We start from the raw sequence: 13,051 nt of genomic DNA, 5'->3' as shown, positions 1-13,051 counted from the left end.
CTATTAGTACCTTTATTTTTTGCTTCCTTTCTGCACATGTCTTCTGGTCCTACAAAGGCTTTATGGATTTTAAAAAAGTGAGAGGTGCCTAGGTCGACTTGCTCCCTGAATAGTGGCATTAGTTTCTCTTACAATGTTTGAAGTCTATTATTTTTTGCTTCTTCCCATCCTCATGAATGGCAGATTGGGTGGCATTTAATATTTTTCGAGGTAGTTTCATATGAATTAGGTCTTCACCTGGTGAGACAGCATGCTCATGCCCTATTTTTCTTGTACATTCTCTTGGAGATTGGAAGGTTGGTCCTGGATGTTTTCATATAAGACTCATTCCCTATGCCTAGGATGGGTTCTAATGGATTGTGGACATGGATTCATATAAAAGAAAGTATTTTTGTTCTAAATTCTTTTTTACTACATTGTAAATTTTTTTCACTGCCTAGAGCATAAAGAATCAGACAGACATACTTCTGGTATAAACAGGGAAAAATTTATTTTTTCTTACCATGAACAACTTGATCATAATAATTTGCATACATAACAGGCACTCTGTGGACATAATTTTTATTGACATGGTATCCCTGAGAGGCAGATTAGGTGTAAACATTGTTCTGCTTTACAGAGAGGGAACAGTTAACTTATAAGACATCTGGAACCAGAATTTGTATCCAGTGATACCCAAACCAATGCTTTTTTCACGAGATTATACATATACTAAAGAAAAATCTCTTTTCTTGACGTTACAGCACACTTCTTAAACCATCTCAGATTCTGAGGCACATCTTTAGACTGGCGTTTCTTGTTCTTTTATGTTTTAATTGGCAATGAATGTAGGCTGTTCTTTGTACTAGGATTCTTAAACACTAGAGCTCTAATTATAAACTCTAACACAATAGGATATGAATTAAAGAATATTCTGTCTTCCTACTGATCTCCCAGATCTCAATCCATTCAAAGGGTTCCAATTAAACATGAATGTTAAAAAATAGTTATTTACCCCAGGTCTTGGCCATCTGGCCTGTGTCATCTTTCCTGTGATCTGCTCATCAAAGTGTCTTCAGCAAATACTGGTTTCTGACCTTTGTCTCCCAAAGCAACTTAGTCCCTGAAAGTTGTTCATTCTCCCCCAGTGCCAGCCATCTGTTTCCTTGTCAATGATTATAGCAGTTGGGCATGGCGACCCATGCCTGTAATCCCAGCAACTTGGGAGGCTGAGGCAGGAGGATCATAAATTCAAGACCAGCCTCAGCAACGTAGTGAGGCCCTAAGGAACTTAGTGAGACTCTGTCTCAAAATACAAAAAGGGCTAGGAATGTGGCTCAGTGGCTAAGTGCTCCTGGGTTCAATAACTGGTACCCCGCCCCCCCCCCAAAAAAAAATCACAGCCGAGTACCTGGTTTGGTTTGCTGCACATAGTGAGCACCTTATGGTCTACCTCTGGCGCTCCATGTTTCAGTCAGGGTGATTCTCTGTGCTGCAGTCTGGCTGGGCACAATTCATGAGCCACTTGTCAAGCAGGAACGAACTTTATTTTTAGCACCCACACAGCACCACAGCTCTCCAGGAATTCCCTAGAGCACCTCAACTGGACTCCTAGGTCCTGCTCTTGAGGCAGATTTGCTGAGTCGCATGTGCGGGGCCAAAAGAGTCCCCCAATGAGCAGCTCCATGGTTTGAAAGGGCGGGGAAACAGCCCAATGAGTATCACCGAAGAGGAGCCAATCAGCTGGAAGTTTGCTGAGGCTCTCAACACTCTGCCTGTTGCAGAGCCATGTCATACTATCTCTAAAGTTTTTGCTGCTCCAAGCTTTATCTAACCTTCCTTATGTTCTGTCTTTTGCTCTTTGCTCCACCATTTTCCCACTGTTCATACCACCCTAATTTACCCAGTATCCTCCCCTCTTTTGAATACTTTTTGCTTCCTGAAGAAAATACCTCAGATTTTTCTTATAGCAAACACTAATACATTGGACCTTAACATTTATGCAGTTTTACTACCTAGCTTTATAGATTTGACTGCAGCAACTATATACTTATTTGTCCATGTGAGTGTTATTTGTTTTCCTTTGTGAGGATAAAGATAGGGTCTGTTTAACTTGTGCCTTACAGGGCTCATTCATACTACTATGAACTTAAGGGCAATTAATGCAATACTATTGGATTATAAAGATGAGTAATGACACTTGTTTGAAGAGTTGCTTTTAATTGTATACAGCTGAATGTGTGTAAGCATGGTAGATTGGTAGCTCCGTTGATCACAGTTGTTCCCATCTACCCTGCCATGAGGGTAAAGGATAGATGACCCAAAGTGGTATTTGGGACCACAGCAGTACCTTCTATTTGTTCCAGGTTTGTAGTGAGCACCCATAGGGTGCATAACACTATACTAAGTGTTTGGAGTATAGGGAAAATGGATGATTCCCTATTGGCAGCTTTAACTGCCTTTTCTACCACCACATTCAGATGGCTTGTTCTTTGGGCTTCTAGACTACAAGGGACAGATGAAATTCACATGATGGGACAGAAAAAAGTCAAACTGGATGCTATGAGTGTATTGTTATTCTATTCTAACCCTACAAGGCATTGAAGAAACTGAGTTTGGTTTCTGATCTTTGTCTCCCAAAGCAACTTAGTTCCTGAAAGTTATTCATTCTTCCCCAGTGCCAGCCAGCTGTTTCCTTTATCAATAATTACAGCAGCTGGGCATGGTGACATATGCCTGTAATCCCAGCAACTTGGGAGGCTGAGGCAGGCAGATCATAAATTCAAGACCAGCCTCAGCAATGTAGTGAGGCTCTAAGCAACTTAGAGAGACCCTGTCTCAAAATAAAAAGGGCTGGAAATGTGGCTCAGTAGCTAAGTGCCCCTGGGTTCAATACCCAGTACTTATAGAAGGTTTGCATTGTTTTCCCAAGTCAGAATACCTTTTTTTTTTTTAAATATTAACATTAGTAGTTAATAGACCTTTATTTTATTCATTTATTTATATGTGATGCTGAGAACCGAACCCAGTGCCTCGCACATACTAGGCAAATGCTCTACCACTGAGCCACAACCCCAGCCCCAGAATACCTGGTTTTTGACAAAAAGATTCGCAGGACAGAACCAAGATGGACATTCAGTTCTCCAAGATAAATGAAGAATGTGCCTGACAAATATGTCACTCTAAGCACAGGCTTAAGTAAGCAGGATTCTTTTTAGCATTTTCATTACTATATAAAGAAGAGCTAGACCCAATTAATGAGTAGTCTCACAACTTCTCTCTGAAATGCTGCTGTGATGGATTTTTCCAACTGAAATGCAGCTGAATGACAGGATGAGTCAAAAAAAGATGCATATCAAATTCCTAAGATCTACTACCATGTTATCTCTATTAAGGGAACAACATAGGCACTGAAAGGAAAAGATGGGTTTCATCAGTTCAGATACAGGCAAGGTGAAGGACTGAATCATTTTATTCTTAAAATTATTGCATTGGGAATTTGGCTATAGGTGTAGAAGAAAGTTAAGAAACGAACAATGATATAAACCCTAAGGACTATTTCTTAGGCCAATTGGGCACAGAATAGGAGATGGATCTTGATATTGGAACTTCCCAAACAATAAATGTACTTAGGCTCTTTTCTTTATTTACCCTTAGAGGCTTACTAAGGTGCTGACTGTGACAAAAGCTTTTCTCGTGTATGGATTTCTCGGTGTTTATTAAGGGCAGAACTTTTACTGAAGCACTTGCCACAGTCATGACATCCATAGGGTTTCTCTCCTGTGTGGGTTCTGTGATGTGCACGTAAGTCAGAACTCTTACTGAAACTCTTTCCACAGTCAGGACACACATGGGGTCTCTCTCCTGTGTGTATCCTCCGATGTGCACTGAAATGAGAACTGTTATTGAAGCTTTTTCCACACTCTTCACATTGATAGGGCTTTTCTCCTGTGTGAGTTCGCTGGTGAATAATAAGGCTTGAGCTCTGATTGAAGCGTTTTCCACACTCACCACATTGATAAGGTTTCTCTCCTGTGTGGATTCTTCTATGGGTGATGAAATTTGAACTGTCACGGAAACTTTTCCCACAGTCAAGACACTTATAAGGTTTCTCTCCAGTGTGGATTCTCTGGTGTCTAATGAGGCGGGCACTCCGACTGAAGCTTTTCCCACAATCAGCACATTTATATGGATTTTCTACCTGGGGGGAAATCTGATGTGTGAGATGGGAGTTTGGGCCAAAGCTTTTACCATATCTGAGATATTTAAAGGGTTTCTCTCCCAAGCAAGGTCTTTGATGACTTATGATTTTACCTAAACTCTTCTCTGAGAGTGTCAGTTTTCCTCTCTTCTCCTCTAGGGTCTTTTCCCACGGTCTTCCTGATCTACATTCATTCTCATTGTCTTTACCTTGTTTAAGATAACGGGGAATTCTCCTTTCAGACCTTGCAAGTAATGTCCTATGCAGTTGTACTTCCTCAGAAATATCCCGTTTTGAATTCTCTTCATTCTCAAATCCAGCTTCAAAACCTGGTGTAAGAACAGAATTTAAAAAGTTATCCATTTCTTTAATTATATGTGCCAGGGGAAGCAAACCTGGGAAAAACTAATATTATCCTAGATGATGAAATATAAAAAAAATTAGGGAACTCTTGATCCCAAATTACTAATAGTATTAAAATCCCAAAGTTTTACTTCTTTACTTAGTAAACTATCACATGTTTCTCAGCTGCATAATCTACATAAGAGTTGGCTAATATATTCTTTAACACTTCTTGAGTAGCCAGGTTCTTTAGAAAGTCCTCTCAGTAGAAGAAAGTTTTAGAGAAGACTATCACTATGTATATACAGGAAAGATACTTTCTAATGCTATATTTTTGCTACATCTCAGATTTATTATCGTATTCTTGTTCGTGTTCTTTGCTAGTAACTAAAAGGACTAGAAGAAAATGTCCAAGAAAACTTTTTGGGAAACTTCTGTATTCAGAAAGAATTCTCATAAATCCCCTCCCCTTCAAATTCCAATATATGGTATAAATAAATACAGTAGAAAAATATTTAGTATCTTTCAAAGAAAAGGGCTGGAGGTGTAGCACAACTGTAGAGCACTTGCCTGGCTTGCATGAGGTACTGGGTTCGATCCTCAATTCCACATAAAAATACATTGTGACCATATATAACTAAAAAAATATTTTAAAAAAGGACTTCTGAGAGAAAAACTTTACTAGGATATGTCTAAAACATTTTCTTTGCTTAAATAAATAAATAGAAAAATAGATAGGTAGATAAATAAATAAATTTCCAAAAACATCTACCCTAATACCCAAGCATTCTGCTACAGCAACATTTTACTATTCTAAGTACCACATGCCAGGCTTCTTTGGGCCTAGGCTCTGAAAATTTATACTTATTCAGATGTTTTATGTAAACTTTGGGTCCCAAATTCCCAAGACTAAATCTAAGAGTAAAAGAATGCTGAATGTCAGTCTGTATGTATCACTTAATGTAGTACCTACCCATGAGTCTAGTCTTATGAGATATTCCATGAAATAGAAATTCACTAGATTAGCCAAAAATCTCAGAATTTCAAATATGTGAGTGTATTGTGAGCCTCTAATAGGTCTACTTAGTATTTTTTCAAATCTAAAAGTCATTTTTTTAGAAGAATACACTAATAAATATCCCATGGAATTGAGGTTCATGGGACATCCTTAAAGAATGTTGAAAAGACTATGAAACCTGTAATCCCAGTGGCTTGGGAGGTTGAGACAGGAAGATCTTGAGTTCAAAGCCAGCCTCATCAAAAGCAAGGTGCTAAGCAACTCAGTGAGACCCTGTCTCTAAATAAAATACAAAAATAGAGCTGCGGATGTGGCTCATTGGTAGAGTGTCCCTGAGTTCAATCCCCAGTACCCCCCAAAAAGACTGTGGAAGTAGTCATGGCACATGCCTATAATCCCAGCAACTCGGGAAGCTGAGGCAGGAGGATCATGAGTTCAAAGCCAGCATCAGCAAAAGCAAGGCTCTAAGTAACTCAGTGAAACCCTGTCTCTAAATCAAATATAAAATAGGGGGAGATGTGGCTCAGTGGTAGAGTGCCCCTGAGCCGAATAATAATAATAATAATTTCTTGAATTGTGACAGGTGCTTCATTTATATCAACCCTGATAGTGTTTTTGTTTTTGTTATGCAGTGCTGGAGACTGAACCCAGGACTTTACACCATTAGCCAAATGTTCTACCATGGAGCTACCCAAGCCCAAGGTCTAAGCAACACTGGGGCTTAAGTAACTTGCTCTAAAGTCAATCAGTTAATAAACAACACAGCCCAGATTCACATACATATATAGGTATAACTCCAAAAATCACAACTCTTCTTCCCACCTGGAAGGAAGCCATATTTTTTTTCTTATACAGTCGCTAAGATTCATTCAGTTTCCACAGAAATCTCTGATTTCTACAAAAGTTATCTAAAGAAAAGGGTTGTCAAGTTTTCACATGTGAAGAACACAAACTTACAGCTAATATACTTGCTGAAACTAGAAGAAAAACATGCATGAGAGCCAACTTTTAATTCATCCTATTATGGGTACATGACATGAAAAAGTTATCCAATTCCCTAACAGGTAAACAGGATGAAATCCGAGTAGCACACACATAAATGACTGCAAATTTACCACTATCTCAGAACGTGAAAAGACAAATCACATGAATAAGTTAACCTCAGCTCACTAAACTAACAGGAAACAAGGGGGGAAGAGATAAAGGTAAAGAAGAATCCATGAAAGCTGGGTAGAGAGGCCAGTTCTCAATATGATGGTTTTTTCTCTAAATCCCATTACTTCTCTTTTATGTTTTGTCATAAGAAGTAAAACAATCTTACCACTGGGACTCTGGAATAAGACTGGAGCACGGTTCATGACAGCCCCTGGGGGTATCTCAGTATCCTCTTCATCATCATCAGAATCTTCTTCTATGGCCTCTTCTGCAAGCTCAGCTTGCTTCTCAGCTTCTTCCTCACTGTTTCCCTGGATGGGGCAAGACACTATCTCTTCTTCCTGGCCATCACTAGATGGAACTGCAACCTGGGCACTCACCAAAGCATCCATCTCCTCAAAAAATGCACAGGTCTCTGGTGCTTGGCCATTCTTGACTTTCCGATAGCTGGTTTGTAGGCTTTTAAATTTGGTCCGACACTGCTCTGGAGTCCTGAGGAAGCCATATTCCCATAATCTCTCAGCCACTGCTCCATATAACTGGCTGTTGCGGTGACAGTTACGGAGGGCTTCATAAAACTGAGTCTCACTAAGAATTGCAAGGTAAGTCTTGGTCTCTTCATAGCCCCAGTGTACACCTGCCACCAGAAGAGAAATTTCAGCACTACTGAAACCAGATCTTTAGAGCTGCAATGACTCAGTCCTATCTACTGCATCAAGAAAAATGACTTAGGCTGTAGGTATAGTTCAGTTGTAAAGCATATGCTTATCATGCATGAGGCCCCATGTTCAATCCTAGCACCGAAAGAAAATAAAAATCACCTAAGATCACTCCTAGATTAAAACTTCATGTTTTAATTAAATACTTTGTTTTCAGGATCTATATGCTTCTGTATATCCTTTAGCAAATTCAGCAAACTTTAAAAAAGACCTTTCCATCTGATCACTGAAACAATTATTATGTATACTAAAGCAAGTGTATAGAATCTATTTCCCCATCCTTCTAGTGTTTTTCTGGAATTCTGAAAACTAGAACACCACCGATTAGGGTACGAAGACCCTCAATTAGTTGTTTCATCCACAATGTGTCATCATTTCCACCAGTCCTATTTCCTTATGAATTCATTTTCCCACAGAATGACTTAAAACCCTAACGAACTGCCTCTTTCCAGAATCATACTGCTGCCAAATTTCTAGTATGGCCTTTCTTCATTTGCCACAATTTCAATGAAGCAAGCCCAGCAATAGCATAGACTTGAAGGGTATAAAATAAGGACCTTATAGTCATGCATGGTATTCAGGGGGTATAGGATGGGCAGGAGCCAGACTGAGGAAGGAAGCAAGAGCAAACTGTCTCCTGGACTGAACATATGCTAGTGCTGCCCATCCCCCACTTGGGGTAGTACTTTCAGGAAAGGATATTAGGATGATTATAGTCTCTGCTCCCTGAAGGTGCCCAAGGTAGATAGAAAGAGGGTTCAAATACTCTTCCTCTCACCTGAGAGCCAGTTGGACATTATTTTCCTTCAATTATTCTCCACTCACTCTGAGTAAAGGAGAACAGGAAAGTATTGGAAGAAAGAGAAAAGGCAGTGGGAAAAAGATGAAAAGAACAAAGATAATGAGAATAAAAGCATTTAGCACATGAGCAACATTTATGACTTACCTATATTTATATCAGTGATGGAAAAAAACAAAGAAAAGATAATAAAATACAACATTTTTTCAATAAGCCTGCAATGATTTTATAATCAGAAAAAATATTTTAATAAAGGAATGGAATGATATTCTTTTTCAAGACACTCTTGAATTTTCTGAGTGTATTTCTTTCAAAAACCAACTGACTACTTACTATTATTTTCCTTACTATTATCTTCCTTACTATTATTTTCCCCAAAAAGATAATGAACTATATATAGAATTGAAAAAAAGGGACCAAACTGGCAGGTGGCATATTCTAGACTCCATATGCAGCCTCACTGCTCCTCAATTCTAATCCCAAACCCCCCAGAAGAAAAACTTCTTACCACTTGGGCTTCGGAACAGGACAGGTGCAGTTGAGTCCTGGGGAGTGGCCTCCAGGTCCAATTCATCACTGTCAGAAGCCTCAGCCAAAGCTGTTTCTGTTCCTTCCTCATGCTGCCAGGCCTCCTGTCCTGGCTCCTTAGTCTCTGCATCACTACTCACCTGGCCAGAATGAGAGGCTGTCTCTTCCAGGCCATTACTAGGCAGAGCAATGACATGAGCTCTCATCAGCGCCTCCATTTCTTCAAAGAAGGGGCAGGTCGCAGGTGGGTGGCCACTCTTGACTTTCCTATAGCTCTTCTGAAGACCTTTGAACTTTGTCCGACACTGTTCCAGGGTTCGGAAGAAACCATACTCCTGGAGTCTCTCAGCCACACACCCGTATACTTGGCTGTTTCGATGACAGTTTTGGAGAGCCTCATAAAATTCAGTTTGGCTAAGAATTGCAAGGAGAGTTCTGGTCTCTTCATAGCCCCAGTGTACACCTGTCACCTTCTCATCCTCAAAGCCCCAGTGATCCTTTTCCACCCAGTTTCTCTCTCTCTTGGATGATAGCATATCAGCATGTACTTGTCTACCACCTGTGTGGCTGCCTTTTGGGACTTCTTTCTCTTTGGAGCCTAGCAGATCTGAGATCCATGGCTCTCCGTGCTCCAACCTGGAGACCACACCGGATTTAGGAAGTGGAAATCCTGCTTACAGAGAAGCAAACAAAGGGAATCATAGTTTGGACTGACTATACAAAACATGTCTGAATTCAGTTCTGCTTTTTTTTATCCAAGGGATTATAAGGGAAGTATCTAGGAAAATGTTTTCAGAAAGTTCAGTTGAGTTGAAGAATAGGGAAAATACAGGAAACCTCAAAAGATAAAAAGTATTTTATTTTCCAGAGCAGAGTAACAAGAGGGGAAAAGGTTCTGTTGTATGTTCAGAGTTAATAATTCTATTCCAAGTTGCTCCCTAGCCTTCTGAACTATTATTTACAGGTTGTAGCACTGCTAAAAATAGTTACCTCCTGTCTCCTATTCTTTACTCAGGCTAGAGAAGTAAACAATGACTTCAGAGGAGAGGGGAGAAAAGATTGTCTTCAACTCATCTGTTTCCTTCATACTCAGGCATCAAATTCTATAATTGTTTCTCTTAATACATCCTTCTTCTCCATTCCTGTTGCCAGACCCTGGATCCTCTCACTTATGGATAACTGCAGCAGTCACCTGAACTTCAGGCTCTTTTTTTTTTTTTTTAATATTTTTTAGTTGTAAAGGGATCTTTTGTTTATTTATTTATATGTGGTGCTGAGGATTGAACCCAGGGCCTCACACATGCCAAGTAAGTGCTCTACCATTGAGCCACAACCCCAGCCCCGAACTTCAGGCTTTTGCTTCCTTAGTTAACACACTATTCTGCTGAGTCTTAACCCTTAACCTTAGTGCCTTGCACTGTCCATTTCTGTTTATTTTTTCCTTCCCAGAACAACTACACTGTTATTCACCACTCGGTACTTTTCTTTAACTTCCTTTCTCCTACCCAAACTCAACCCATCCTTCAAGAAGCTATACTTGCCAATGCCCTCAAGAGGCCTTCACTACAGCCCTACCTCATCTCCACCCTTTCAAACCCCCACAGTACTTACACTGTTACGTTGTTGTTAAGCATTGTTTCAATACAGTTCTGTTTAGCACATATTTATAGTTTGCAATCATATTGTAAGCTCTTTGAGGATAAGTACCTTTTCTTATTGTAGAGTACCCTGCAAATTGTTGAGCACATTGTAGGTGTTTAGGAACTGATAAACTCTGCAAGTCTGTGTGTGAGGTTAGAGGATTTCACCTGAAAGACTAAACCGAAACGAATATCAAACTTTCAACTTTCTTGAATATAAAAATTCAAGAAAGATAAGATCAGAATTCAAAGGAACTTCAACAAGTTTTAAATGAAATCATCAAAGGGGAAAAAAAACAAACAAAATGGAGTTCACTAGAGTACAAAGAAGAAAAACAAGTCCTACCAATCAAGACCAAGAATAAGAGACTAGGTACAAAAGCACTGAAGAAAAGATATGAAAGTTACTAGGTGAACAAAAATCCTCCCATAATTATGAGTTGGGCTATACTGAAAGAAGATATTGCAAAATTCTGAAGTAAAATTCTTAACTCAGCCTCTACCTAACACACCCTCACTGGAATATACACATAATTTTGTTCTCCACAATTATCATATTTGGAGAACTTAAAAGTTCCAAATGAGAGAATAATAAAAGCTAAGGTCTAGAGAATAGAGATTATGGGAGAAAGCTTAAAAACACAAGTGTGGTTTAATTTGGAGAAGTAAAACAACTAAAAGATGTGCTCACCTGTATAGAAAAGCATTTTTATCTAGAAAATATGAATTACTATTAACATTACTAACAGAATAATTCCAAGTCCTGATAAAAACTAGGAAGTCATTCTCTTAACAGACTTATCAAAAGAGGACATATAAGAAGACAATATACTGGCGGGTTGTCTACAATATACTGCATGTCTTCAGGGAGACCCAATAACCACACATTCTATGATTTCCACTGAAATCCCTTTCCCACTCACTATCCCCAACCCTACCTCCCAACTTAGAATGGCATTCTAACTTCCCATATGAATCTACTACTCCTCACCACTCCTTTGAAAAGGTCTGAGCTTCTTCTTTGGGTTCATCTGTTCTTGTGGTCCCAGGTCTGGACTTCTTGCCCTCTCTTTCTTGGGTACATTCCTGGGCTGGAGTTCCATTGACTCCTGCTGAACACTTAAGAACTCTTGTGATGATTTCAGGGGTGTCATCTTCTCCAAGTGCACTTCCTGCTCCTTCACAGAGACTGTGACCTAGAAACAACCCCCATTAATTGTCACTGCAAGATCACAGTGAGAGGCATTCCCAGAGGAGATTATTTAATTCACCCAGAGTTCAGAGTTCATCCTTCTAGGTAAAGGCTAGAGTTGTAGGGGTATTGGGAGGTTACAGCAAAGCCCTTATTCCATTATCATTAGCTTAAAGCAGCTGGAACACCAGAAGGAAAAGACCAAAGCAGTAAGCAACAGGATGGGGGGCGGGGAATCCTTTTTCTTCCCCATCAAGTAAGAAAGTATGAAATGAAGAAAAATTCATTGTGACAAGAAAGGTGAGGTTACACACAGGTAGAATCTTCATGTGAGCACCATCTGAAAAATTACCTGTTGCAGACCAGAAGTATAAGGGAGACTTGTGCCTGACTGTACTTTAAATTGGCCCTCTACCCTTGCCCCTTCCCTGTCTCACACTTCTGAATTTCCCCTTCCCTTCTCACCGAAGGTCCATGTCTTCCAGGCTCTCTTTCTAAATCTTCCACCAGTGTCACTGCCTCCTCTCCATTTTCTGGACATTGTTCCTGTACCAAATTCTGGATCTCCCCAGGTAAGACAGACAGGAACTGCTCTAGTACCAACAATTCTACAATCTGTTCCTTGGTACGCACTTCTGGCCTCAGCCACCGACAACAAAGTTCCCAGAGTTGGCTGAAAGCCTCCCGAGGTCCAGTGACCTCATGGTAATGAAATTTCCTGAAGCGTTGTCTTAAGGTTTCAGAGTTAGGGCCATTCTCTCTCAAAGTGGGTTTGGCCATCATTCATAGCAGAAAGCAGCTTCCCTTCAATTAAGAGTCAGAGTTCCAGGGTTTACACCTATCTTCCCATGTCCTTGAAGAATTAAATGAAGATGAGTCTCTCAAGAGGATCCAAAAACCATCCTGTGGAAGGCAACAAAAAGCCTCTCTCCAGGGGTCACGGGTGATCTCCCCTAGTACCTCCAGTCCTTCTCGAGGACCTCTGCGTCCACCCCGTCCCCTCGGGCTACAAACTATTGATTTCCAGTCCACACAAAAATCAAGTATTGACTATCAAGACTTTGTTTTCCTTCACAGTAAAAGAACCGCTCAGCAAGGGAGTTACTGACGTGAAACCTCGCGTTTTAAAGTTGGTTTTGAGTACGGAAGCAAGGACTGGCGAACTTGGAGAGAGTCACACTGAATTGGTGGAGAGACGAAGTCCCAGGGGCAGTAGTAATAAGTCTCCTGAGAACGAGCTTGGGCGCTGGCCAGGGAGAACTACGGATTCGAAGGCGCCGAGCCCTGCTCAATAAGCTGAGGGTGCGGCGTTCCGGACTCTTTGTCTTGGCTCCCTTCTGGCCGGATCACTCTCAGAGATGTAGTGCAATCCCTCCAGAGGCTTCTGACCGGGCTAAGCCACCCTGAGGGCACCCTCTGGCCCCACCCTGGCAGCGTCTCCCGCTAGAGCTGTCCCCAAACCCACTTGCATCTCTGCC

The 13,051-nt window shown here is 40.5% G+C and overlaps 2 protein-coding genes across 4 annotated transcripts in view; one reads left to right on the top strand and one right to left on the bottom strand.

Annotated features, from left to right (window-relative positions):
- Mapda (N6-Methyl-AMP deaminase) overlaps nt 1–12,890 on the top strand; it is a 40,294-nt gene extending 27,404 nt beyond the window's left edge. The window contains exon 13 of one of the 2 annotated variants that reach the window (XM_021726323.3): nt 12,651–12,890. In XM_021726323.3, the coding sequence (XP_021581998.1) occupies nt 12,651–12,653 (3 nt within the window). In that variant the 3' untranslated portion in view covers nt 12,654–12,890. Of the gene's footprint in view, nt 1–6,172; nt 8,045–12,650 lie in introns of those variants that run through there. The other variant, XM_013358199.4, reaches the window with a different exon arrangement.
- Zscan29 (zinc finger and SCAN domain containing 29) lies at nt 466–12,665 on the bottom strand. 2 transcript variants are annotated; one of them, XM_040274227.2, is made up of 5 exons: nt 12,039–12,665; nt 11,373–11,577; nt 8,722–9,414; nt 6,862–7,332; nt 466–4,509 (listed from the first exon to the last, which is right to left on the bottom strand). In XM_040274227.2, the coding sequence occupies exons 1-5, from the start codon at nt 12,354–12,356 to the stop codon at nt 3,644–3,646; spliced, it is 2,553 nt and encodes an 850-aa protein (XP_040130161.1). In that variant the 5' UTR covers nt 12,357–12,665; the 3' UTR covers nt 466–3,643. The 2 variants fall into 2 exon arrangements, with proteins under 2 accessions (XP_040130161.1, XP_005316539.1); XM_005316482.5 differs by having other exon boundaries at nt 8,722–9,411.
- Nucleotides 12,891–13,051: the final 161 nt, after the last annotated feature.

This window comes from Ictidomys tridecemlineatus, chromosome 5, assembly GCF_052094955.1.
Source record: "Ictidomys tridecemlineatus isolate mIctTri1 chromosome 5, mIctTri1.hap1, whole genome shotgun sequence".
NCBI classification, from domain to species: Eukaryota; Metazoa; Chordata; class Mammalia; order Rodentia; family Sciuridae; genus Ictidomys; species Ictidomys tridecemlineatus.
This window is presented reverse-complemented; position numbering and strand designations above follow the sequence as displayed.

What these genes read in the sequence shown, in the direction of transcription:
- Zscan29 (XM_040274227.2), bottom strand. Translation starts at nt 12,356, where the DNA reads ATGATGGCCAAACCCACTTTGAGAGAGAATGGCCCTAACTCTGAAACC. An exon ending in CTGGAAGACATGGACCTTCG is followed by an intron (nt 11,578 to 12,038) that starts GTGAGAAGGGAA and finishes GGTTGTTTCTAG; the next exon opens with GTCACAGTCTCTGTGAAGGA. An exon ending in CCTGTTCCGAAGCCCAAGTG is followed by an intron (nt 7,333 to 8,721) that starts GTAAGAAGTTTT and finishes TTCTGGTGGCAG; the next exon opens with GTGTACACTGGGGCTATGAA.